The sequence below is a fragment of the Sciurus carolinensis genome, chromosome 3, assembly GCF_902686445.1.
Source record: "Sciurus carolinensis chromosome 3, mSciCar1.2, whole genome shotgun sequence".
NCBI classification, from domain to species: Eukaryota; Metazoa; Chordata; class Mammalia; order Rodentia; family Sciuridae; genus Sciurus; species Sciurus carolinensis.
The window spans coordinates 25,952,518-25,978,504 of NC_062215.1; the positions used below are offsets into that span (position 1 = coordinate 25,952,518).

Consider the following 25,987-nt stretch of genomic DNA (forward strand, 5'->3'; position numbering starts at 1 on the left):
GAAGCGTCTGCCCCACAGAAACGAGACCCTAGAACTTGGATGTGTAGCCTCCTTGCTCTAGAATGTGCTTTGGTCCTGACCGTGGCCTTCACTGTCCTCTTCCTTGCTCCTCTGCCCTTCTCCTTCAGCAGTCCTTCTTCTCAATTCCCTTCGCTGTCCCGTGCAGGGAGAATCCCAGTTTTTCCTGCACCCGTGGGGACCAAACTCACCTCCTTCCTGGCTTGGCTTGCACAGCCTCTGCACAATGTGGAAATTTCCAGGGGTCTAAGGATCCACGGCTGTCCCAGAAAAGGGCAAGCCCTCGTCCAGGGTCTTGCCTCTTGGATCATCGACATGCCCCCCAGCCCAACTTGGTAACTTCCAGAGCACACCCCCAGAGGGCCACAGAGACACAGCTTCTCACTAGCACCAGGCTCCCACTGGGGCTGAGACTTTAAGGTGGTAGTCTATTCCCACGCTCACCCTCCCCTAGTCTTGCCGCGCCCCTCCCTACTCACACCCCGTCCATCCTCCTTCACACAGAAGGACCCTCCTATGCCTATGGACATATATGTCCCAAAAGCCAGGACCTATGTCTTCCACAGCTCCTATGGCATCTCCTCCCCGCCCTGTGTGTGAGGAAGCTGCCCTTGTATATGGACTCCCCCCACAACATACGGCCCTCCACTTGTATGCAGGACCTGGTGCCGGGATAGGGGCACACGTGGGTGGGCCGAGTGAGGCACATTCACCTTCACAGGCACCTACCAGGAGGCCCAATGGGGACCATCAGAGGCACCTGCCTCACCCCCTCGCAGCATCACACAGGCCACCCCAAGTGGGTGCCCCTGTGAACAGCCCCACATTGTCCCATATGTAGCCCCTCACTCCCCATGCCAGCCCTCCTGGCCTGTCCCCTCCTCTACCTCCCCAGCTGTAATATCTAGGGAAGTCAGAGGACCCGGAAAACTGAGGGTTGAGATGCTGGGGGGTGGGGGGGGGGGCAGAAGGAGGGAAAACCCACCAGATTCTGGATATAGAAAATCCTGCCAGGAGTGGATGGAATCAGGCCTTCAAAGGGACCCAGGGTTCCAGGATGGTGGCAAAAGTAAAAAATTCAAGTGAAGTCTCCTTCTTTTCTAGAGTTTTCCATCTGGATTTGACTGGAAAGTTATCCATAGGAACTTAGTCTTCCTGCTCACAGAGAAAACGAAGGCAAATCCTGCAGAGCAGAGCTGGGAGCAGCAGGCACCATGCCACCACGCAGGGCACAGTGAGGGTCCCCGGACAGGGTCTGGCAGCTGTATTTAGGGCAGCTGTGATGTCAGCGGAAAGGAGGGTTTGAGTTGGGAGTGTGGTACAATGGCTTCATTGTCCCCCTCCCCTCCTGTCCTGAACACACACTGAAACCACACACCATCCCCATACCATGTGACGCAGACACGGAGTCACAAGGTGGGGCGCTGCCACATGAGCCTGCCACCTCTACAGCCCCGATGCAGGGTTCCTGTGCCCACAGATGGGCACACACACAGGTAGATCTGCATGCATGTAGCAAGAGGCGTGGTCACTCGTCCACCTAGAGCTATGCTGCCCAACTCAGTAGCCACCAACCCACACATAATTGTTTAAATTAATTACAGTTAATAAAAGTCAGTTTTGCATCCCTTGATCACTAGTCACATTTCAAATGCTCAGTAACCCAGGGGCACAGGTAGAGGACCTGTCCGTCATTGCCTGCTGCTCCCCTGCACGGGCGGTTTACACTGCTCTTCCCCACTTGCCACAGCTGCGCACAGGTGTGCACAGCCCCCACGCACCCTGAGGGACGCCTCTCTCACACTCTTACTAGTCCTTCTCCCCAGTATCTACAGATTTTGCACAAGGTACCTGGCCTCTGGCCTGGAACGTGGTGACATGGGTATGGCAGCAATCTCTGGGAGCTCAGAGGGACAAGCACAGCCTGGGGCGGGGGCGGGAACAGGGGAATGGGCAGGGGCAATGGGACATTTAAGCCTGGCCTGGAGGGTGAGGGTTGAGCAGGCAGAGAGAAGGAGCATCATGTTCCACCAGGCACAGAAGACCCAGAAAGTGGGTGGAGGGGTGCACATATGGGAATGGCAGTCACCCTTTTTGGCTGGTGTGACGGATGTGGGCTGTAGAGGGAACAGCGAGCCTGGACAGGTGGGTACTGGCCAGGTAGAGCCTTGGATACTGAGCTCAGGAAGTTTTCAGATCCCCATGGGGCCAGATGGGGAAGGGGCCCAGAGAGCAAGTGTCCTGGGCACCAAAGGTTCAGTTAGGTGGGGTTGCCTGGGCAGTGTGTCAGGCAGGCAGAGGTCACCATGTAAATGCACTGATAAACCCCTCAATAGTATCCTCCCAACGGGACAATTTGCATGCCAGTACGTCTTCATTTATATGTATATGACAGGTTTCTAATTTTGTTTTTACACTGTTCTACTATGGTAGAGGTGCTGATGTTGAATTATTAAAGGCTATAATTAATGGCCATGAATCTTCAATGATAGACACAGTATTAGTATTGCCGGTGGATGTGCTCTGCAGACTTGTCCATGCTCTACAGACCCGAGGCAAGGACACAGGTCAGCCTTCTCTTTCCTTTGAGATTTGGGCCTTGGGATGTTTGGTGGGGGCAGCTGTCATCTCCCTGTTACTCATCTCTGAACACCCTGTTTGCTACAGGCTTCCAACTCTGATTTTCTGATCCCTGCTGATCACACACTGCTGTTCACATTCCCTGACATGGGGGAGCTGGCTGGTCACCTTCCCTTCAGATTCTCAGGCAGGGGCAGGGAGGGGCAGGCAGAGAGTAAGGGAAAAGAGGAGGGAGGGAGAAGGAGGAAGAGAAAGCAAGAATTTGGGGAAAGCACAAAAAAGGAGAAGTGAAGAAAAGGGCCAGAGTTAGAAGTAGGGCACCATGATTACAGGCTGCCAGCTCTCTGCCATTTCATGTTCTGGGTGTGCAGAAAACCAAGAGGGCCCACCCATTCTCCATGGGGCTGGGCCTCTGTCCTCCGGGGTAGTAACCTGCAGGTATCTTAACTGAGACTCTCCAAGGTCCCTAGAAGGCTCTTTTGAGACAGTCCCCTTGAGCAAGGAGCCTTCCTTTCCTACTGTCCCCTCCCAGGTGTCTGGGCAGGCTCAGCAGACCCTTTCCCGTTCTGAACTGCGGGTCCCTTGGGGTGAGGAGCGGGTAGAGGCCAGGTGTCCCTTCCATGTTTGTCCAGGCAAAGGATTTGCAGAGGGGCACCAATGTCCCCCTCACTTGTCCCAGTACCCACGGGCAGCACCTCCCCACGCCCAGCCCTGCAATGTGCCCACAGCATAGAAAGCCGATGGTGTCCAAGCTGAGGGTGGCATGAGGCCTGGTGACTGGCAACTTAGGATCTGAAGGGGTTTGTGCTTACGTACATGCGTGCTTGTGTGCGTGCATGTGTGTGTCTAGCTGCGTGCGGGTTGCGGGGGCTACCTGTTCGGCATTGCAGGGAAGAAGAGGATTTGAAAACATGCAAAGAGGACTGCAGGAGAGAGAAAAATAAAAAGGAGGAAAGAAAAAAAGGCTTAAGACATGAGAAAGACAGAACAGAGGAAGACAGAGGGCAGGATCCAGCAGGAGTGGGCGGAGAGCAAGGGCAGGGGATGCAGATGAGCCCACCTGCTCCACACCCCCACCCAGGCCACGCCCTCCCCCCCTCCCAGGGAGGAAATTAGGAGACCACTGCTGAGGTGTTTGGGTCATTTCCACATGCTTTATTCCAGCAATCAAAATAATTAAAAACATCTCAAATTATTATACACATACAAAATAGGTACAGAGTCTCTTGCTTCCTCCCACCCTAGAGGGAAAAACTGCTTTGTGCTTTGGGAAGTTGTGCTCTGAAACCCGGATGCAGGACAGACCAGTAGAGAGGTGGGGAGGATGGGGCACAGCTGCAGAAGGGGAGGGTTTCAGAGGAGGGAGAGGTCAGAGAGCGGCAGACCCAGAAGCCGGCGGAGAGAGGGTGGAGAGCAGCAGGCTGGAGCCCAGCCTCTCTCCCCCCGTGTTAAATAGCACCGTTAGAAAAAAATTCACATGAGTCCCCATCCACAAAATAGAAAAGGAAAAGAGAAAGAAGGAAAGGGGGGAAAAAATCAGAATAAAAACAAAGACTGAGCAAAAAGAACATTTGCTGGTCTAGGGGGGCATCTCAACTTCTATAGCACCAGAGATTCCTTCCCCACCCCACCCCATCACATAGATGTAGCACCTTTGATATAAAATGGGGAGCCGCTGCCACCCTGCCCCCATCCCCGCCCCCACACAGTTGCCCCGGTGACACAAAGACGAGAACGAGGTAGTCTTTCAGCAACACAGTTACAAGGAACAGAACAATCTCTCCCACCCAGCCCTGCGCGCATGGGGAGATTGGCACCGATGTTTCTGGTCTGTCGTGGCCCTGCCTGACTCTCCTCCAAACCCAGTGAGGGGCTGGGGGCTCCCCCCGCACGGCCCCCTTGAAAACAAAGTGGGGTGTGCTGCAGAGGACAGGGGGAATGCCAGAAGGTGAGGCTCCTTTGGCAGTCTGAGAACCCCAGGTCCCCCCAGGGCTTGGGGGTGCTGGGTGGAATGGGCTGGGGGCTTGGGGCCACTTAGATGTTTCAGCATTGCCTTTGGTTGCTGGGCAGACAATGCATTGTTTTCTGTGTCTTTGGGGGAGACTTGGATTTGGGGAGCAGTGGAAGAGAGGCCCCAAGAGGGGGTGGAGAAAGGAGTAGAAAGGGCAGCGTTGGGGTGTCATAAGCCCAATGGGCAGAAAAGGACTTACCCCCACATGGGTCTTCAAGCAAGTGGACCAAGCTTCCTTTTTTAAAAAGTTATTTATTTATTTATTCTTTTTTTTTTTTTTTTTTTTTCTTTGGTAAGGTTGAATGCACTTTTGGTTTTTGGTCATGTTCAGTTGGTCAAAGATAAAAACTAAGTTTGAGAGATGAATGCCAAGGAAAAAAATATTTTCCAAAGTCCATGTGAAATTGTCTCCCATTTTTTGGCTTTTGGGGGAATTCAGTTTGGGTTGTTTGTCTGTTTCCAGGGTGGGGAGAAAGTGGGCCGGGTGGGAGGGAGCCAGGTTGGGGTGGAGGGAGTTTACACGAAGCAGACAGGGCCAATGTCGATGCCGAATTCCTGGTCTGGGGCGCCAATGTCCAAGGGGGCCACATCGATGATGGGCAAGCGGGAGGTCTTGGTGGTTTTGTATTCGATGATTGTCTTGCCCCAGGCTCCGGTGTGACTCTGGGGTGAGGGGAGATAACGGGAGAGGGCTGTTACCCAAGGGGGATGATGGACTGAGGGGAGCTGTCCTGCCCCAAAGTCAAGGCCCAGAGCGGCGGGGCCCTGCCAGGGCCTGGGGACTTACCGTGCAGCCGTCGTGGATGGTGCTGTAGGTGAAGCGGCTGTTGCCCTCGCCCCGGAGTTCGATCTCGTTGGAGCCCTGGAGGAGCAGGGACTTCTTGAGGTTGCCAGTCTGCTGGTCCATGTAGGCCACGCTGTTCTTGCAGTGGTAGGTGATGTTCTGGGAGGCCTCGGTGGACATCAGGCGCAGGAAGGTCAGCTGGATGGCCACATCGGCGGGGTCGGAGCCCTCGCTGCCGTACTCGAACTGCGGGGGGTGGGGGAGACAGTGAGTGACCACATGGGGGCCTCTAGTCCCTGGCCTCCCTGCTCCTGAGTCCTCCCAGAGTATTCCCAACTAACTCCCTCCATCCTCCCCCCCCCCGGGGGGCTGGGGACTGAAACCAAGAACATATACACCCAGCCCTTTTTAAAAACTGGAGATTTAACCCAAGACTTATGCCCCCAGCCCTTTTTAAAAATTTGTCATTCCAACTCAGGCTCTTGCTAAGTTCCCCAAGTTGTCCTCAAACTTGGAATCCTCCTGCCTCAGCCACCCAAGTCTCTGGGATTATAGGTGTACCACACCATTCCCAGTCCAACTAACTTTTCTGTCAAGAGGGATGTCACTTGCCCAAGGGGACCCTGTGTCTGAGCCAGTGTCGAGGACCCAGAGCTCTAGCCTCCCAGTCTAACTCTGTCCCTCAGACTCCGTGAAGCCCTAGGCCACTCCAGGATTCTCCGCTTCTGAGTACTGGGCTAACCCATCTCCTAAAAATGGTTCTAGGGTCCAGCTCACACACCTGGAATCCACCGGTCATGCTCTCGCCGAACCAGACGTGCCTCTTGTCCTTGGGGTTCTTGCTGATGTACCAGTTCTTCTGGGCCACGCTGGGCTGAGTGGGGTACACGCAGGTTTCACCTGTCTCCATGTTGCAGAAGACCTTAATGGCGTCCAGGTTGCAGCCTTGGTTGGGGTCAATCCAGTACTCTCCTGCAGTGGGGCAGGACAAGGTAGTTAGGGGCGGGGGGTGGCCAGCACCATATGGGAGGAGGGGCACACATGGCAGGAAAGGGAGGAAGGGGTAGACCGGGCCCTCACCGCTCTTCCAGTCAGAGTGGCACATCTTGAGGTCCCTGCAGGTGCGGGCGGGGTTCTTGCGGCTGCCTTCGGGGCTGCGGATGTTTTCGATCTGCTGGCTCAGGGTCTTGAGGGTCGTGTCCACCTCCAGATCACGGTCACGGACCACGTTGGCATCATCGGCCCGGTAGTAGCGGCCATCGCCAGCCTTCTCTTGAGGTGGCTGGGGCAGGAAGCTGAAGTCGAAACCACCGCTGGGAGGACCAGGGGGACCAGGGGGTCCAGGAGGGCCTGGGGGACCCTGCACAGAAACAGAAGAGAGCAGGGATCACCCGTGTCCTGGTGCTCTTGGGGATAGAGAGCCAGGAGGCAGAGAGGGTGGGGCTACTTACAACAGGACCGGCATCACCAGTGCGACCGCGAGGACCAGGGGGACCGATGGGGCCCGGAAGACCGTTGAGTCCATCCTTGCCAGGAGCACCAGCAGAGCCAGGGGGACCCTGCACCAGGAGATATAGTTGCAGAAAACCAGACGGAAAACCCAAGATCACCCCACCAAAGAGACCACCACTGTCCCTGCTGACTCTGGTTCCCAAGGCCTCGCAGGGCCAGTCTCACCTCTGGCCCTAACCTCAGTGGTTTCCACGGCCAGGCCAGGAAACACTAGGTGGGGGAAGGAGTGAGGAGCAGGGAGGCCGAGCACTACAGAAGACCGTTCAGGACTCCTTTTGCCTCCCCGATTCCCTGTCCCGAGAACTGAGGGATGCCTGTGTCCCTGGCAAAGGGCCCCGAGGTGAGTCTGGACTGGAGTTCCAGGCCGAGGAAAGAAAAGCAGGACTTACGCGAGGACCAGCAGGACCAGAAGCTCCAGAGGGACCTTGTTCACCAGGGGAGCCCTGAAAGGTAGATGCGAGGGAGGTTCAGGCCCAGTGTGCATCAGATGCCCCCTGGGCACGGCCGGGGAGGTGAGGGGCAGTGTGGGCAGCCCACGGCCCCTCCGCCTTCTGGAAATCTAGCCCCAGGCTGTCCATGGGCCGACACCTCTCCCACCTCTCTCCCTCTGGGAAGCTACTGGAAATGCCCCACATCTTCAGCCTTTAGTCCTCACTAGGGAGGAGTGAGAATGTCTGCCCAGAGGGGGAGAGTGAGGCGCATGTTTCCTGCCCCACCATCACGCAGCAAGCACGGGCAGATGACGAGGAGGCTCGAAGGCAGTGGGGACCTTGGTGGGGGGGGTGGGCATACTCACAGGAGGACCAGGGGGACCCTGGAGACCGGAGAAGCCACGGTGACCCTTGATGCCTCTGTCGCCCTGTTCTCCTGTCTCACCCTTGTCACCACGGGGGCCTTGGGGTCCCTAGGAGAGAAGAGGCACCAGGGTGTCAGGTGGAAGTTCTGTTGGTGCTGAGGGTTCCAAGGGCATGGAGGTTGGCAGCAGATACTTACAGCAGGACCACGGGCACCAGCGGGGCCAATGGGACCAGCAGGACCAGCAGGACCCTGGGGAGAGCAGAGAGAGCATTAGATCCTGGCCAGGAGCTGCTGAGGCTGAGACCTCCCCTCCGCTGGGTCCTCTTTACCCACATCCCTCCACTGTGGCTCTCTCTCCTGACTCCCTGATAAACCCCCCGAGAGCCAGGCTTTATGTGAGCTGGGGTAAACCTCATTTCTCTGGGGACATGGGGGTCCTGTGTGGAGAGGGGCCTCGAGGTCAGTTTTTCCAGGGAGGCTGAGGACCCTGACATCTTACAAGACCTGTCCATCCCCATGCCTCTAAGTAGGCCTGGAGGGCCCCTGGCCTGAGCCCAGCCCAGCTACTTACAGTCTCACCACGATCACCGCTCTTGCCAGCAGGGCCGACAGGGCCGGGAGCACCAGGAGCACCGGGAGCACCAGGGGGTCCAGCAGGGCCAGTCTCACCACGGTCACCCTAGGAGGGGAGGACAGGGAGTGTGGTCAGCCCCGGGGCCAGGATGAAGGGGCCAGACTGGGAGGGTCTGTGGCAGGCGGGGCTGCAGCCCTGGAGCGTGGCTCTCTTACCTTGGGGCCAGGAGAGCCATCTCGTCCAGGGGAACCTTCAGCACCAGGAGCTCCCTGAAGAGAGAGGGGAGAGAGTGAGTCCACCAGGAGGAAAGCTCAGGACAGACCCACGAGGCCCTGCTGTGGGCACTGGCTCAGGGGCTAGGGACTCACCTCACGTCCAGATTCGCCAGGGGGTCCAGCTAATCCAGGGGGGCCCATGGGACCAGGGGGACCACGTTCACCACTTGCTCCAGAAGGACCTTGCTTGCCGGGCTCACCCTAAGACACAGGAAAGAGTCAGGCCAGACACAGGGTGTGGGGACAGACTGCCTCCTTCAGCTCTGTCCTCCTTGATGCCCCACCCATCTGCACCCTTCAAGTCCTACGATGGTTCTTCTTGGGGATCCCAAGATAAGGGGGCACTTACAGAGGGGCCAGGAAGACCAGGGAAGCCTCTTTCTCCTCTTTGACCGGGCAGGCCAACCACACCACGCTGTCCAGCAATACCCTGAGGTCCAGGGGTACCAGGAGCGCCCTGTGGGAGGCGGAGGTGGGTGAGGTGCCTCACGGAGACACAGGGCCCACTCCCCAGCCTGGACACCTCCAGAGCTTCAGAGATCTGAGCTGGCACTCACAGCAGGTCCGTCAGCACCAGGGGATCCTTTTTCACCAGCAGGGCCAGGGGGACCAGGGGGACCAACTTCACCAGGACGTCCAGCAGGGCCAGTCTCACCACGGGGACCTTTGCCGCCTTCTTTGCCAGCAGGGCCAGGAGGGCCAGGGGGTCCAGCATTTCCCTGAATGAGGACAAGAGGGGAACACACTCGAGTGACGTCTGAAGCATCAGAGAGGCCTCAGGTGGGCTCACCATCCTCCTGACGTGTGCCTGCCACCCCGGACGCAGAGGAGCAGACTCCACACAGATACTCACAGAGGGGCCGGGGGGACCGACTCGGCCAGCAGCACCAGGGAAACCAGTAGCACCCTGGCAGGAGAGAACACAGCAGTCAGAAGAGCCGACGCACCGGCCCAGCCCCTCTGAAGCTTGTCCCTGGGGAGGCCCCACAGAGGGCTGGTGGTACTCACAGGAGGACCAGCGCTGCCACGAGCACCTTTGGGTCCAGGAGCACCAACGTTACCCTGCAGGAAAGAGCAGAGGTGTGAGGCCCAGGCTGGCTCTGGGTCCAGCGCTGCTGGCAGCTTGACTAGCAGAGGGTAAAATACTCACAATGGGTCCAGGGGGGCCGGCAGGGCCAGCAGGGCCAGGAGGACCAGCATCGCCTTTAGCACCAGCATCACCAGGTTCGCCTTTAGCACCAGGTTGACCATCAGCACCCTGGGGAGGAGGGAGAGAGGTGAGGAGAGAAGATACAGCCGCAGGGGTGCCGGGAGGGCCCTCTGGGCTGGGGGAGGGGCAGCGACTAAAGATAGGGAGAGGCTTGGGTGGGAGGCAATCCCTCCCGCCTTTCTCCCCTGACTCGGGCTGACAGCTCTGTCCTCATTCAGTCCCCCAGGGTCTCCTGATCCATGTCCCAGTTAGTGATGGAAAATGAAGGGGGTCTCCATACTTACAGGGGGGCCAGCGAAGCCAGCAGGACCAGGGGGACCAGGCTCACCACGGTCTCCCTAGAAGAAAAGGAACAAGTTGGGAAGATGCCATGACATCGGGATAGGTGGAAAGTGAGAAAGGGAAGGGACAGGGAAGAGGGACAAAAAGAAGGCAGGAGGCAGTTGAGTGTGGGTCTCAACAGGTGCTTCTATACTTACAGGGGCGCCACGGGCTCCGGTGGGACCAGCAGGGCCACTGGGACCAGTTTCACCCTGAGAGGGAGAGACAAGAGGCTCACGGTCAGCAGGCCATGCTGGATACTCCTGGCAGATGAGTCCAGGAGAGCCTCTCCCTGCTGCTAACTTCCTAGGTCACTAACCTGGTACAGCAGGACCTGTCTACCGCCGGGCTTGTGGCGGAAGTTCTGTGTTAGGAAAGAAGATGGGAAGGTGGCCACTCACCTTGTCACCAGGAGCACCAGCGGGACCAGGAGGACCAATGGGACCAGTCAGACCACGGACGCCATCTTTGCCAGGAGAACCATCAGCACCTTTGGGACCAGCATCACCCTAAAGATAGAGAAGAGCCTGAGACTTCCAGTGTGGGGTGTTTTGCTTTTGTCCAGGAGCCCTCGAGAGGCCCTTGCCAGCTCTGCCTCACTCTGCCTGCGCTAAGGGGAAAGGTGTCTGACCGGGATCTGGGTGGAATGTGGGTGAAGAGGTGCCTGACTGTGCAGGGGACGAACCAGGAAGCCTCCATTGAGGAGATGTCCCCCCTCATCACTATGGTCACTCATGGGGAAAAGGGACAGGACCACAGTCAGAGCATCTTCCAGTAACGGAGAGTGAGGGGATGAAGGGAGAATTCAGGATAAGAGGGAAAGAGCCCAGGAGAAGGGGAGAGGCCGAGGGATCCAAAGCAGAGAGAGACCTGGGAGCCACGAGACCCACGAGGAGGGGAAGGGTGAACTTACTCTGTCTCCCTTGGGGCCTGGAAGACCAGCTGCACCACGTTCGCCAGGCATTCCCTGAAGACCAGGGGCGCCCTGGCTACCAGGAGCTCCGGGAGCACCAGCATCACCCTATGTGGCAACCGAGAAGACCAGAGTGAGACCCCGGGGCCCCCAGAGTGGGTCAAAGCCCCGGGGCCTGCTCTTGGCATCTCCCAGGTTTGGTCCTGAGGCCAATGACAGGTGTCAGCTAAGAGGAAAGCCTCCGAGCTGAGACAGGTGGCACACAGCGCCCTCCTGGTCTCCACCCCTGCCCTCCCACATCTCACTCCCAGCACTGCCTTACCTTGGCACCATCGTTGCCAGGAGCACCGTTGGACCCACGGGGACCAGCAGGACCAGGGGGACCTTGCACGCCACGTTCACCAGGGAAACCTCTCTCGCCCTAGAGGGGAGGGAAGGCCATGAGACGGCTGCTCCCGAGACAGGCCCCCCCCCAGGGCATCACGGTGGAAGAAGTGGGAGGGATTCTACTCACTCTTGCTCCAGAGGGACCGGGGGCACCAAGATCTCCAGGAACACCCTGGGGGTGAGAGGGAGTGTGACAGTGAGAAACACCCACCAGGGTCCTCCCCACAAGAAAGAACTCCTGCCCTTGTTCCTGGAACCTGGCCCTTGGGACCCACGAGTAGAGATGAACATCTTAGCATGAAACAGATTTTTCCAAACAGTCTCTCTACTCCTCAAGATTTGTCAAAGACCTCCCAGACTTACAATCAGAAGGCTTGAGGGAAAGTCAGAGTATTCCAGCAGCTCACTAAAAATGTCACTCAGCCTAGGAGTCACGCAGCTCCTTCCAGATCATATCCTACAGCACTGGCCTCCCTCTGTGTAGCTCCCTTCACGATAGGAAGTTCTTCTGGGGGTCTAATCTTAATTCCTCTAGTTGCTGGTCATCTGATTTAGCTAGGGGCTGTGGCCTATTCTTCTGTATTTTCTGCCTTCCTCATGCCTCTGGTTGGTTGCTACTACTTACCTGTTCACCAGGTTTGCCTGCTTCACCAGGAGGACCAGCGGGACCAGGGAGACCCTGTAAGTGGGAAATGGGAGAGGGAAGAAGAAGGTTTAGAATCTGGCAAAGAACAAAGAGGACCCCTTGCCAAACACCCTGACAGCCATGTGGCCTTACCTGGAATCCAGGGGAGCCAGCAGGACCTTGTTCACCTCTCTCACCAGCGGGACCCTGTCATGGAGAGAATGCCGTGGTCGTGGGAAGGCTGAGGAGAGGCAGGGGTCTCCCTTGTCCCTCCTGAGGCCTCCCAGTCACTTACAGCAGGGCCGGGGGGTCCCTGAGCTCCAGCTTCTCCATCTTTGCCAGCAGGACCCTGTGGGGAGAAAGTAAAGGACTCAGGTGGCAGCGGCTGGAAGGGGTGCAGTGGGCAGTGGGCAGTGGGCAGGGCCCGGGGCTCCCAGACATAGTCTCCCTAGGGGCTCCTGAGGGCCAGGTGACTGGTGGCCGGTGGAGACTTCTGCATCCCTCCTGTGGGGAGGGGCAGGATGGGAAGGAGCTAGGGGCTGAGGGGAGATACTCACAACAGCGCCAGGGGGTCCGGGAACACCACGCTCTCCAGCTTTGCCAGGCTCTCCCTGTGCAGAAGAGGGTCAGAGTTGAGGCCCAGGGAGGTGAAACTGGGTCTCCTGCATTCACGGAAATTTTTTCTTTTTGTATCAGGGATTGAACCCAAGGGCGCTTAACTACTGAGCCACATCTCCAGTCCTTTTTATATTTTATTTTGAGACAGGGTCGCACTAAACTGCTGAGGCTATCTTTGAACTTGTGATCCTTCTGCCTCAGCCTCCCCAGCCACTGAGATTAAAGGTATGTGCCATGCACCCAGCTTGGAATCTTTTTTAAGGGTGTATATATATATATATATATATATATATATATATATATATTTTTTTTTTTTTTTTTTTTTTTTTTTTTAAAGGCCAAAGGCAGGCTCTGTTTACAAGCTGCAGTTTCTGGGGAGTGCTGGCTTTTAGTACTTGGTCCATTAGCTCCCTGCACCCCTGACCAGATGCCCTTTCAGCCCCCTCCCTCGCCCCCTTCTCCTTCCTTCTCCCTGCTCTATGCCTGCTGTGAACTGAACTTCGAAGGACTTTTACCTCCTCCGGGATCTCCTTTTGAACCTCAAAATAAAACATCAAATTCGGGGGTCACTATCCTAAAAGGCCCATGCTATCTGTGGAGTGAGGCATCAATAATACTTATCTCCAGGGACAGAGCCATGATCATGGTGCCAGGAGAAGTTTTTCATTTTGTGGATGGGGAGACTAGGCCCAGAAAGGGGCAATGAGTGACTCGAGGTCACACAGCAAGTCATCAGAGCTGGGCCCAGAGTCCAGGGCTCTTGCCTCCTGACCCTGGCTCTGCATTGCTCCTCACTGAATACTTACAGCAGCACCTTTAGGTCCGGGGAATCCCATCACGCCAGCCTGACCACGGGCACCGGGGGGACCTGGGGGTCCGGGACGACCATCTTGACCAGCAGGACCCTGAGGGTGGAAAGCGTGACAGTGGTGGTGAGGACAGAAGGGAGGCAGACAGGAGGGTGGAGGTGGGCAGCGAGCTCAGGGAGACATACTTACAGGGGGGCCAGTTTTGCCATCAGGACCAGGGCTGCCAGGGCTTCCAGTCAGACCCTAGTGGGAACACAGAGGCGTGAATGGTGGGAGGAAGGACACCGAGGGCCAGCCAGGGGGCCCTTCCAGAGTGCTTATCCTGGACCCCACAGAGGGCAGGGTCCTGGCTGAGCTGGGCTGGAGGGCTGGGGTCTCACCTTGGCACCAGGTAGGCCAGCTTCACCAGGGCGACCAGCTTCACCAGGAGAACCTTTGGGACCAGCAGGGCCAGGAGAACCACGTTCACCAGCGGGACCCTGGTTGGGAGGAAGTCACAGGAAGCATGAGGTCTTGAGCTGGGTCTGGTTCCCATGAGCCAGCGGATACTTCCTTTCAAAGGGGTGGGCAGCTGGTTCAGGTGGGCTTTGAGGGACATTGGATGGGATGTGGCACCAAAGTGAGGCTCGATGTGAAGAGAAAGGAGGAGATACACATCCGCAGCCACAGCAGGGAGCTCATGACCATGGTGGGTGGTGGTCAGCCTCCCAGCCATGAAGAGAGGTTACCTTGGGACCAGCAACGCCATCTGCACCAGGGAAACCACGGCTACCAGGTCCACCCTGCAGAAGGAGAAGAGGCCAGTGAGCCCGGAAACATAGTCTAGGGCACCAGTGGGCACTGAGGGCGGTGGGGGGGCACTCACACGCTCGCCAGGGGGTCCGGGAAGGCCGGTAGGTCCGGGTTCACCTCGGGCTCCTCGTTTTCCTTCTTCTCCAGCAGGGCCAGGGGGTCCTTGAACACCAGCGGGGCCCTGGAGCAGGCAGAGAAGGCGGCGTTGGTGAGGGGCCATCCTGGTGCCAATCCCGGAGGCTGCCTGAGGCTGGGCCTCCAGCACGGGGGCCTCCCCAATAGACGAGGGTCATCCCGTCCTGCCTGGACCTCCCTCAAGGGTTCCCAGGGCAGGAGTGTCGGTGTGGGACTTACGGGTTCTCCTTTGGCACCGGTGTCTCCTTTGTGGCCGGGAGCACCAGGTTCACCCTGTGTGGCAGAAGGAGAGGATGAGCCGAGGACCAGGGGGCGCACATCTTCATGCTGCCCGCATGGGGCGCTCTGGAGCCAGTGCACGGGAGAGGTTTGTACTTACGCTGTTACCCTTGGGACCAGGAGGACCGCTGGGGCCCTGGGGTCCAGAGGGGCCTCGGGCACCAGGGAAGCCAGGAGCGCCAGCAATACCGGGAGCACCCTGTGAGAGGCAGGACGGAGAGTTGAGTAAAGGGTTGGAGGGCAAAGGCAGGCGGGAGGTGGGCATCAGGGGAGGACTGAGACCTGGCAGGATACTTACGTTGGCACCTTTAGCACCAGGTTGTCCATCAGCACCAGGGTTTCCCTGTGGCACAGAGAAAGGAGGGTGAGCGACAGGAAAGGGCTCTAAGGTTGGCAAGTGGCACAGGGGACACTAAGAGGTGACACTTACAGCAGGGCCAGCAGCACCAGCAGGGCCAGGGGGGCCGGGCTCACCACGAACACCCTGGGGACCTTCAGAGCCTCGGGCTCCTTGGGGACCAGCTTCACCCTGGATCAGAGGAAAGGTTATGTCAGAAACCATGTAGGAGAACCCAACCTTACCTCTAGGTGGTGGGGAGGTGGGCAGTGGGGCAGGGGAAGGAGAGACGGATAGGAGACCAAGAATGAGGACTCTAGGATCTGAGAATGGGACCCCAGCACAACGGTGTTGGTATTGGGTTTCTCTCTTGCCACTCTGGATCCCCTGGTGTGGGGAGCAGGGAGCCACCCATCCCCTGGCTAGTGCGAATCATGTTCGGAAGAGAACAGGGGTCTCACCTTAGCACCAACAGCACCAGGGAAGCCAGGAGGACCAGCGGGACCAGTGGGACCCTGTGAATGAAATGGAGACATTAGCAAGAGTTGGATGCAAGGCACATCCTGGGACAGAAGGCACATCATGGCCCCCGGTGGGTGCAGTCCCAAGAGCCAACGCTGAGACCCTCCCCGCTCCCAGGCCCGGAAGTCCAAGGGCCATACTCACAGGGGGACCAGCAGCACCAGTAGCACCATCATTTCCACGTGCACCCTGCAAGAGAGAGGGGAAGCCCCAGTTATGTCCGCTGAGTGCTGGCCAGTTCTTGCAGGTTTGGGGTAACCCTGTCCAGAGCCCAGAGATTCCCCAAGAGTCCAGGCATACTTACAGCAGGGCCAGGGGCTCCAGGGCGACCTCTCTCACCAGGCAGACCACGGGGGCCCTAACCACCAAACCAAGAGAAGTCACGTGAGATCGGAGACAACCTCTTTCCCCCAAGCCTCCATCTTGCGCCAGTACCCAGCTCCTCCTCCCTGGAGAACTGGACATACTCACCATCTGGCCAGGAGCTCCGTTTTCACCAGGGCTGCCAGGCTCACCCTACAGGACAGAGAATAGAGTGAGGAATTCATGCATGGTAGGATTGAGGGGCGGGGGGGGGGGGGCTGAGGACCAGGACATTCCCACAGCCTCTTACCTTGGGACCAGCAGGACCAGCATCTCCCTTGGCACCATCCAAACCACTAAAACCCTAATATAGGAAAGAGGGACAAACTTGAGAGCCTGTGGAGGAGGGAGACCACCTTGACACCCACCCAGATCTGAGAAGGAGCCTCAGGAGGCCACCAGAGCCATGCCCCTGTCTCTGAGCTAGACTAAACCCCAGCTGGCTCAAGATTCCTCCAGTTCCTTTACTGGGATTCCATTCCCAAGGAAGGAAATTCTTTCAGGTGTCTACCCCCACATCCTTGGGATTTCTGTAGCTGCCACCCACCAAGACGCCCACCAAGATCTGTTGGGGAAGGGGCAGCCCAGGACTTTGGGAGCTGAGATGACGCAAAGGGGACTTACTCTGTGTCCCTTCATTCCAGGGAGGCCAGCTGTTCCAGGCAATCCACGAGCACCCTGGAGAGAAAAAGCAAAGGAGGGCGAGGAAAAACCATTAGCACACAGTTAAGCATAGATGCAGCCAAGTGGACGGGCCCGGCCGCACCCGCTTCTCACCTGAGGCCCAGGAGGTCCACGCTCACCAGGACGACCAGGTTTGCCAGCTTCGCCCTGGAGGGAGAGAAAAGACCATCAGGCCCTGTCCCCGCGCTGGGAAAGTGTGGAAGGGCTCAGGGTTCTTGGGATTGCTGAAGGTCAGGTGTAGGGGCCCAGAAGCTTTCTTTGAATCTAGAGCTCAGTTTAGATCTACCATGAAACCTCCCATTTATTTATTTATTTATCTATCTATTTATTTATTCTTGGTGACATTTGAGTCCCTCCAGAGGACTTTCTTGTGTGGTGTGTGTGTTTTTTTTTTCTGCCACCAGCATTTTAATCTCATCTTCTTTGCACCCAGAGCACTTAAACCTGAGAAAATTGGAGGGATGGGGTTTGGGATCCCTTTAAGGTGGTTGGGGAGGGAAAAGCATCATTAAAATGTAAAAATCATTGTTTGAGAGCAGTTCTGGGCATGGCGGAGGAGGGTTGTGGGGGATTTGTCTTTCTTCCTCTTGGTATCAGCCACAGAGGTGGTGGGGGCATTCTGGGAGAGATTATGGGACCCAACTCATGGAGGCCATGGGATCAGATGGCATCTTCTCACTGGGGTTACTTACATCATCTCCGTTCTTGCCAGGGGCACCAGGGGGACCTCGGGGACCCATGGGACCCTATTAAGAGATAGAAGGAGAGGTGGTTAGAATCTTCAGCATAAGGGGAAAAAAAAGGAAGGGGAAGGTTCAGATTGGAAGGAGGTGACGAGGTGGTCCCCAGATTTCAAGGGAGAATCTGCAGGGAGAGTGCTTACTGAGGCTCCAGGCTCGCCGGGCTCACCAGGGGGGCCTTGGAAACCTTGGGGACCCTGGAGAACAAGGAGAGAGGGGTGGGGTCAGAAAGGCAGGTGTCTGCCAAACTGTCCCCATGTCCCCAAGAACTCTCTGAGTCCCTTCTCGCCCTCATCCCAATCTTCCCTCCAACAGTCAAAGCCCAAGATGGAACATGAAGATCTCCTGGATACTCACAGGTGCACCAGGGGGGCCAGGGAGACCACGAGGACCAGAGGGACCCTAGAAGAAAGGGGGCCATGGTGAAACTTCGATGGGAAAACACACATGGAAGAAGCCTTGCTATCCCCCTTTTGTCCCTTTGAGAGCACAGTTGTCATGCATCCTCTCTAGACTCTGAGGTCCCAAAGGTGGCTTTTACTTCCCAAGTTTTCTAGGTCACCCCCATATGTCCGCCCATCACTGGCCCATCTCTGGATCTCCATCTTCTTCTGTCATCTCTACTCCCCCTGGTGGCTCACCATGGGGCCAGGCACGGAAACTCCAGCTGATTTTTCATCATAGCCATAAGACATTTGGGGAGCAAAGTTCTGGAAAAACAAGAGAGAATGCATGAGAAATTAGCACAAGACAGGAAATTGAAACGCAGAGGATATCTCCAGTAATGGGACAGACTGACAACACATGCTTCCCCTTGGAATGTTCTGACAGACAACAACATGGTGTGTGAGATTTTCCTGCCAGAAACGAGTCGCCTGAATGTAATCTAATGATACAATACCAAATTGGGGGACGGGTTAACAAAATTACTGGCCTTTAGAAAACAACTAAACTCTTTAAAAACTTGCAGTGTTACGCAGTGTTACAAAAGACAGAGTCTCAGGAATAGTTTACACTCATGGGAATTAAAGAGACATGACAATTAAATGCAATTCATGATCCTGGATCAGAAAAAAATATGCTATAAAGGACATTATTGGTGAAATTTGGACTGTGTATTTGATAATCAGTTTGGATCAATGTTAAATTTAATCATTGTGCTATGGTCACATAAGAAAACGTTCTTGTTTTTAGAAAACAGCTCTGAAATATTTGGAAGCAAAGGGACATCATATCAACAAATTATTCTCAAATGGTTCAGGAAATATATAATGACATCATGCATAAACGGAAATTGATGAAGCACATGTGGCTAAGTGTGACAGGTGAAAACTCTCTGCACTATCCTTGCAATTTTTCTGTGAGTTTGAGGTTATTTCAAAAACATAAAATTATGCCATCTGCCAACGACAACAGCAAAAAAGTACTAGGAGAGGGGGCACATGTGGCCTTCCGGGGGAGTCGCGATTCTCCACTTACTCCTCCGAGGCCAGGGGGTCCAGGAGGTCCAGGGGGTCCGGGAGGCCCGGGAAGTCCAGGCTGTCCAGGGATGCCATCTCGTCCAGGGGGGCCTGCGGGTCCCTGTAAAGGGAGAGGGAGGGGCCGGGGTGAGCGCCGGCGGGAGCCACGCCCACTCCAGTCTCCCAAGGCCCAGAAAATGCACTGCTTACCCTTGGGCCGCGGGGGCCAGTGTCTCCCTTGGGTCCCTGTGAGGTTGGGAGAGAAGAAACAAGAGACCGGTTAGAGAAGGGAGGACAGTGAGGGGTTCTGGACTTGATGGCAGCAGAAGAGGGCCCAGGATTACCTCGACTCCTGTGGGGTCTTGGTCCGTAGGTGATGCTGGGGGAGAAGAGGCACAGTTAGAGGCGGTTTGCTAACGATGCTCCCGGTGGCAAAGGCCTCCGAGAAGCAGGGTGAGCCGAACCTCCCCCAGGCCAGCGCCTGAAACATACCGGCGCCGTCGGGGCAGACGGGACAGCACTCGCCAGGGGGGATTTTAGCGCCGGGACAGTTGGCGTTGTCAGTACAGACCACTTCATCGCACATCACTTCGCCGTTGTGGCACAGACAGATCTGGCAGGGCTCGGGTTTCCATACGTCGTTATGAGCGCGCCTGAGGCCATTCTGTACGCAGTCGACTCCTGGGACTGGACGAGCAGGAGAAGACGCGGGCGGTCAGCGGCACCCGAGACCCGCGCCTCTCTTCTCGGGCCACCAGGGACCCCAGCCCTACCCGCTCGTTCCCTCTAAGAGACACATTTCGATTTTTCACTTTCCGCCTCCTTCTCCTCCCCCCCCCCCCCCCCACTGTCTCCCAGGTTCTTAAAAGCTCGGATGCTCCATATCAGCGTCGGTGACAGCGCGAGGCCCCCGGCCAGGGCGGCTGTAACTCTTCCCAGTTCTCAGGAATTTAAACAAAGTTCTAAGCCGGGGTTGCTTCCAACTCCAACCTCAGCCCACGGGCGCTGAAGCCAAGTGAAATAAAAAGCCATGGGGGGGGGGGGTAGTTGGGGCCCCATCCAGAGGGCAGGCTATGGGGAGTGGTTTGGCGTGGAGACCAGAGGAGGGGGTGGGCGGAGAGAAGGGAGGTTCAGCTCTCATTCCACCCCATTCCTTGGGCAGGTGGGATGGCGTAGGCGGAGCTAGAGTAGGGAGGGGCGAATTTTAGTGGCGTCCCGCCCAGAGACTTGAAAAGTTCCCCCTAAAGTAGCATACATCCTAACCTCCAGTATTCAAACATCTTAAAAGCTTGCTTTCGGGACTGGCCTCAACAACCCCCTCCCCAAGCGAACCAGTGCTTCCGGGTCACTCTTTAGCCTAAGAACCCAAAGACCTCAAATAAAGAAATTAGCCAAGCCCATCGCGCTAGCATCTATTCAGACGGTCACTAGGTGGCGGGCAACGCTAAGCAAAGGGAAAGGGGAGGGGCCAATTTCCCTGGACTGGCTACTTGTTCTAGTAGCAGGGGTTACCCCATCCCTGACTTTATTTTCCAGTTCTAGAACTGGGGTCTACGCCCGGCAGTAACCCAGTTTCTAACAGCTCCAGCTCCCGCGCCAGAAAGTGCGGGACCAAGAAGCGCAGCGCTCAGGGTTGATCAGCAGGGGGCGCAAGGACACCGCCCTGCCAAGTCCGCGCCAAACTTTCTGTCCTCCAACCCGCCCACTCCGCGCGTCCCATCCCCCCGCAGCCCAGCACCCCCGCGGTCCCAGGAAAACTGTCTAGCCTGTACAGAGGCAAACAATCTTTCCTTATGAATCATCCCACAGCCTTCCTGACCGCTCTTACATCTTGGGCTCCAAACCCTAGTTCGGCATCCCTAACCCATCTTCCCCATCTTCGACGTGCTCCGCCCGTACCCGCGCCCAGATCCCCACTTTCCCCGTTGTGCTCCACAGTGCACGCTCGGGATTTCCTCCTGTACCATCTCACAACGCGCTGTATTCTCACTTCCCACTCCTGGGAGGTGTTCATCACAACTTCCACCCCACGGTAAAGTCCCTCTTCTCCCAGGGTGCCGAAGAAGAGCCCCCGCCATCTCCTTTCCATCTCTGGGTCTCCGTAGCATCCCGAGTCTCTGTTTAAGCCTTGGTCCCCTGGACCAAGATTAGGGCGCGATACCAAGTAGCCCTGGACTCCCAAAAGTTTGAAACTTACTGTCTCCCTCTTGGTCATTGACCTGGCCTTCCGTTTGGCCGTGCGTCAGGAGGGCGGTGGCCGCTAAGAGGAGCAGGAGCCGGAGGTCCACAAAGCTGAACATGTCTAGACCCTAGACATGTAGACTCTTTGCGGCTGGGGTGGGGGGTTAGCGTCGGCTCATGCGTGGCCTCACACTCCGCGTGCCTCCTGCTCCGACCCCGAGGAGAAACTCCCGTCTGCTCCGACAACTGGCCCGGGCCCCTTTTATACGGTCCTGATGGAGCACTGGGAGGAACCCTGCCCCTTAGAGAGGGGGAGCCGGCCGCCCGTCCCCCAGCCAATCAGAGCCGCCTGGCCCGGCCCCCAATTTGGAATGGAGAGGGGGAGGAGAAGGGAAAGGAAGGGAAGGGAGTCCACCCGACGTCTCCCCCCTTTGCAGCTCTGCCTCCCCAGCCCCCCAGCCCAGCCTGGGCCAGAGGTGCTGCCGCTGGAGTGTCGCTGGGTCCTCAGTAGAGTGTGGGCTAAAGAGTGGGTAGGGATGCCCCTTGCCCTTTCTTCCCGGACCTCCAATCTGGAGGAAGTGGAACTGGAAAACTGAGTGGGGAGGCTTCCAAAGGTGGAAGGGTTGGGGGTCGTTAGGAGAAGGTCCTCCTGACCACGCCTCATTCACTCTCCTGAAAGCCTTGGCAAGAGCTAAGGAAGGGGTCTAAAGTGACCAGCTCAGGGCCTCTCCAGAACAGAAGAAACAGGGAATTCAAAATATGGGCTGGTTTGGGGGCTATCTCCCGGTGTGTCTGGGGAATGGAAGCTAGGAATATTTGAGGAACAAACTAGACATTCCTTTATAGACATTAAGAATCAGATACTTGGAGGGGACGCCGGTAAGGTATTTTTTAAAAAATGTTTTTACATTTATTTATTTATTTATAGAGTGTCAGTTCTGCCAGGCTTGGAGACAGACTCAGGAGCTGTCCTCCCTTCCCCAGGCATGATGGGGTGGAATGGGGTGGAGAGGCTGAGGTTCAGGGTGAGAAACTTGGCTGTCTCTCCAGAAGGAAGTTTGGTGTTGGGTGATGGGGCAGGGCAGCAGGGTAGGGGTGGGGGAGTGCTGGGGGCTCAGAGGTATGCAGCAGGCTTTGCAACCCCTTACAACTCACTCCCCATCCTCTCCTCCCCAGAACTGGGGGATGAGTATGAGGGGCCTGGTATAAATGTATGAATGGGCCTGGGATCATTGGTGACTTAGGAAAGGGTCTTGTGTCTGCCATGATGGTGGCCAGAGGCTGATTAGAAATGTGTCTACCCAGCACAGTCAATCCAGAGAGAACCCGAGTGGAGGGAAAGCAGGGAACGTGTCCTAGAAGCTGCATAAAGTCCCTTCTCTGGAAGTACCTGGACTTGGGGTTGGGGACACATAGGAGGATTTGGGTGTCTGGGGAATGTTGCCTTTAGGGCTTGAGATGGAGGTGCAGGGGAGGTTGAATAATCTTATTTTGGAGGTTACTTCTCACTGCTTCACCGCTTTCCTAAAGCTCTGGCCATTTCTCTCTGCCCCTAGAGTCAGGAGAGGATCATTTGTACCCTGAAAGGAAGCGAGGACCCTGAGAACAAGAACCTATATTTGGGGAAGATGTCTCTAGAAGTCAGCATCCTTTCTTCCCTCATGTCTCAAACCCCCAACAGTACTCCGCCTCAACCCAATCTACCAGGGCTCTCATCCTACCGAAATCTATGGGTCTGAGCGGAGGCAACGGGGTCTCCTCCTGGTGCCCCGTCAGCTCCTCTCCCTCCTGTACCACTCCCCCACCCCTGTTGGTCTAAAGCTGCAAACGTGGAAGCGGGGAGTCCCTCCTCCCCCAAACCATCCAAGATTCCATTGCCTCCCCCCGCCCCTCTCCACGCCCTCCCCCAGCTGGTTTTGTGCAACGAAGGCAAAGGAAAAAAAAAAAAAATAAAGACTAAGGGAACAGAAGGGGAGGGAGCCACGTCGGCCTGCCGTGGGCAGCTAGAATGAGCAGTGCGGGTGGGGCAGCGGAGGGAGACGGCAGGGGCTATAATTAAAGGGAAAATATAGAGTTTCCAGAGAGGCAGGGCTGGAGACAGCAATGGAAGGACGGGACTTCATCAATTATCCCAACCATGTGGCAGTAACTTGTGGCCCAGGATCTGCCCCCGCCCAGTGCCAGCAACGGCAGGGCAGACTGGGGGCTGAGGTGCTGAGATGGCAATTCCTGGACCCACCAAAGTCCTGACCTCCACTTGGTCAGTTCCAAGCCCACTCCCCAACAGAGGACAAGGGCCCTGGTCCCAGAGGGGACATTTGGAGTAGTTGTCCAGGGCAGGATATGGCAGGACTCAAAGTGAGAGTTGGTGTGACCTGCCCTTCTCCCTGCTTGGTGCGTTTACTTCCTGGAAAGGGTTTCTACCCACAGCCCCCTCCCCAGATGCTTCCTGTCTAGCCTCCTGTCCCATGTACACCTTGAAGGAGAGGTGAAGCCTCACAGGTGTGGATGCTACATCATGGGCCTGGGGTTCTGCCAGATATTCAGGGACCCCTGGGATTGGGGCTTTGTGTGTGTGGTAGGTGACAGCTGCCACCCCAATGTCCAGGGTTTCCAAGCATCCTTTACACGTGGCACAGAGCTGAGGCCCAAGGCCTCCTCTGCCACTTCTTGACTTGAAACGCTTGGCGGGCACCCAGCCTGAAGATGTGTCTTTAATTTCTGCAGCATGACAGTGAGAGGAAGAATGTGCTTGGGGTCTCCTCCCAGCCTGGCTGGGCCTCCCTGGCCAGGGCTGAGGGCTGGAGACTGGGGGAGGGGGAGCTTGGGGCTACGAGGGGAGGAGACGCCACCTCATCTTTAGGAAACTCTGAAGCTCTGGCTTCTTGTGGAATGTAGGATTTTTGTCCGGCACTTGGAGGGGGGGGGGAGCAAAAGCCAGAATCTCCACCCCCCACCCCCAAGAATGGTAAAGTCATCAGCAGTTGGGGAAAAAAAATTCCTCAAGAAGAAAAACAGAAAGAGGAAAGTGCTGAGCTCTGAGTTCTCTCCCTCTCCAAATTTTCCCAAGTGCCCCCCCAAAAGGGAGGGGAAAGCCTCTGGAGCTCCTCAGACCCCTGTCTGGGCTCCGAGGATGTGGGACAGCTGGAGAAGCATGTCTGAAGAGGCAGTGTCAATGCACCTGGTGGGGACACACCCCAGCCTCCTGCACACCTTTCTGGCTGCTCTGGTCCCCATTTGAGGTTTTGTTGTCCTTCCCCCCAACTCTGACCCTCCACTGGCCCCAGATTAGTGATGGGGAGAAGGTACCTAGGAGAGAAGAGAGAAAGGCCGGGGCTTGAGACTGAGGCTGCAGGGAAGACCCTGGACACAAAGCTCTCCAGAAACCCCATGTGAAGCTCTGCAGTTAAGGGACCCGGGAGCAGAGTCTGGGACAGACTCCAGGCGTGTGGGTGCCCTTCTCCTCCCCTTTCTTCCACATGGCCTAGTCGGAGCCCTTCGTTATGCTCCTTTGCTCCCAGGATGGCTCTGCTCTTCCTATACCTCTGCCTCCAGCCCAAGGGTTCACCCTCCAGAGACTTCCTTCCCCCTTTCCCCTCTTTTCTAGGTTTGAGATGTTGAATTAAGTTTTGCTCATGTTGATTGCTGAATGCCTGTGAGACCTCCTGTCTGAAATGTGGGGGAAATCCGGGGCTCCTGGGGTTCAGAGAAGAGAGAGAGAGATGGGGTCTCCCAGGATGATGGTAACGGAAACTGTGGTGTGGATGGAGGTATCTCCAGAGGAAGCACAGAGCGGGCAGCCAGAGCTGGACTGAGCTTGGAGGACTCTCAGGTTAAAGGGTTGGGTGGAAGAGAAGTCCACACAGGACACAGGACAAGAATGGACAGAGAAGAAGGAGGGTGAGGAGGAGAGGATCCAGTGTTGAGGAGGGAGAAGCAGATGCGGCCGAGACTGCTCGTGTGATGGGGAGGGAAATGTTCCCTGGATTTAGCCACATGGCGGTGACGGGTGCCCCTAGCATGAGCTGTTTTGGTGCAGAGATGGGTGAGGAAGCCAGACTGCTGAGGGCTGAGGGTGTGTGGGACACCAGGAAATGGGGTCAGAGGACAGGCAGCTCAGAGGAGGAGCTGGACTGTGAAGGGAGTAGACAGAGGGAACCTCACCGTCCCTCCCTCCTCTTGTCCTTCCTCTCCTTACACTCTCCCTGCGCCTGTCTTGTCTACCTCCCTGCTCTTTATCTTCCCTGTGAATTTGTCTTTCTCCTTCCTCCCCAACTCTGGGGCTCTTTTCTGGGTCTCTTTGCTCCGCCTCCTCCTTTCCTTTTCTTCCAGGTGACCTGAGCCCTCAGCTGTCCACAGGCAGGCCAGGCACCCACCTCTCCTCCAGAGCGAGCCCTCAGTCCAGCCTCTTGAAGAGAAGACTTGATTTCCCACCCCATTCTCTGGGAGCACCAATTCAAGAGGGACAACTTGGGACAGGAACCAGGGAAGGAGCTGGGACAGCTGGAGAGAGTAGGGCTGCAGGGTGACTCCCAGGTGACACCAGGACAGTCTGGCCAGCACTGCTTCCTAAGCCCATCCAGTCCCTCCCCAGGTCCCAGCTGAGAAACTGCTGGAGGGAGGATGTTGTCGGGCTTGGGGACCTCAGTCCTTGTTGCTCCTCTGTGGTCACCAAAAGTGAGGGCCAGTCCCCATCCTTCCTGCTGGAGAATGAATGCACAGGGACAAGTCCCCTGCCAGCTTCTCAGCTGCATCTCTAGCCCCTCAGTGGGTCTGAAGGCAGAATGGGGTCTTCTTAAGGCTGGGAGAGTCAGGTGTTTGCATTTGCATTTACCGCCTTCTGGTTTGGGTCAGTTCTGGGCTTGTTTTATTCCAGGTCTGCTCAACACCTCCCTGTCTTTCTTTTTTCTCCTCTTTTACCTTTTCTTTTCTCTTCCCACCCTCGACCTCACTCTCTTAACCGTTGTCTTCTTCGCGTGGTTTTCTTCTTTTTCTCAGTTTTCCCTCCTCTGCCTCTGCCCGTGGTCCCACCCCTCCACCCACGCACTCCTTTCTCTCC

At 56.6% G+C, this 25,987-nt stretch overlaps 1 protein-coding gene across 1 annotated transcript; it reads right to left on the reverse strand.

The window, feature by feature from the left end:
• Nucleotides 1-3,730: 3,730 nt before the first annotated feature.
• Col1a1 (collagen type I alpha 1 chain) lies at nucleotides 3,731-21,169 on the reverse strand. The gene is made up of 51 exons (XM_047544330.1): nucleotides 20,945-21,169; nucleotides 19,240-19,434; nucleotides 19,092-19,126; nucleotides 18,958-18,993; nucleotides 18,767-18,868; nucleotides 17,929-17,997; nucleotides 17,645-17,689; nucleotides 17,431-17,484; nucleotides 17,240-17,293; nucleotides 16,641-16,694; nucleotides 16,488-16,541; nucleotides 16,114-16,167; nucleotides 15,972-16,016; nucleotides 15,805-15,858; nucleotides 15,645-15,689; nucleotides 15,440-15,493; nucleotides 15,072-15,170; nucleotides 14,940-14,984; nucleotides 14,742-14,840; nucleotides 14,582-14,635; nucleotides 14,301-14,408; nucleotides 14,164-14,217; nucleotides 13,816-13,914; nucleotides 13,625-13,678; nucleotides 13,433-13,531; nucleotides 12,566-12,619; nucleotides 12,304-12,357; nucleotides 12,162-12,215; nucleotides 12,009-12,062; nucleotides 11,511-11,555; nucleotides 11,319-11,417; nucleotides 10,997-11,104; nucleotides 10,485-10,592; nucleotides 10,242-10,295; nucleotides 10,047-10,100; nucleotides 9,703-9,810; nucleotides 9,561-9,614; nucleotides 9,406-9,459; nucleotides 9,110-9,271; nucleotides 8,902-9,009; nucleotides 8,646-8,753; nucleotides 8,493-8,546; nucleotides 8,275-8,382; nucleotides 7,899-7,952; nucleotides 7,702-7,809; nucleotides 7,295-7,348; nucleotides 6,845-6,952; nucleotides 6,474-6,753; nucleotides 6,175-6,365; nucleotides 5,397-5,639; nucleotides 3,731-5,272 (listed from the first exon to the last, which is right to left on the reverse strand). The coding sequence occupies exons 1-51, from the start codon at nucleotides 21,045-21,047 to the stop codon at nucleotides 5,126-5,128; spliced, it is 4,389 nt and encodes a 1,462-aa protein (XP_047400286.1). The 5' UTR covers nucleotides 21,048-21,169; the 3' UTR covers nucleotides 3,731-5,125.
• Nucleotides 21,170-25,987: the final 4,818 nt, after the last annotated feature.

Excerpts from the sequence above, each read along its gene's own strand:
- Col1a1 (XM_047544330.1), bottom strand. The coding sequence starts at position 21,047 with ATGTTCAGCTTTGTGGACCTCCGGCTCCTGCTCCTCTTAGCGGCCACC. Across the intron at positions 13,679-13,815 it reads CTGGCCTACCTGGTGCCAAG|GGTCTGACTGGAAGCCCTGG; the intron begins GTGAGACCCCAG and ends TGTTCCCACTAG. Across the intron at positions 9,460-9,560 it reads GTGGCAGCGCTGGTCCTCCT|GGTGCTACTGGTTTCCCTGG; the intron begins GTGAGTACCACC and ends CTCTCCTGCCAG.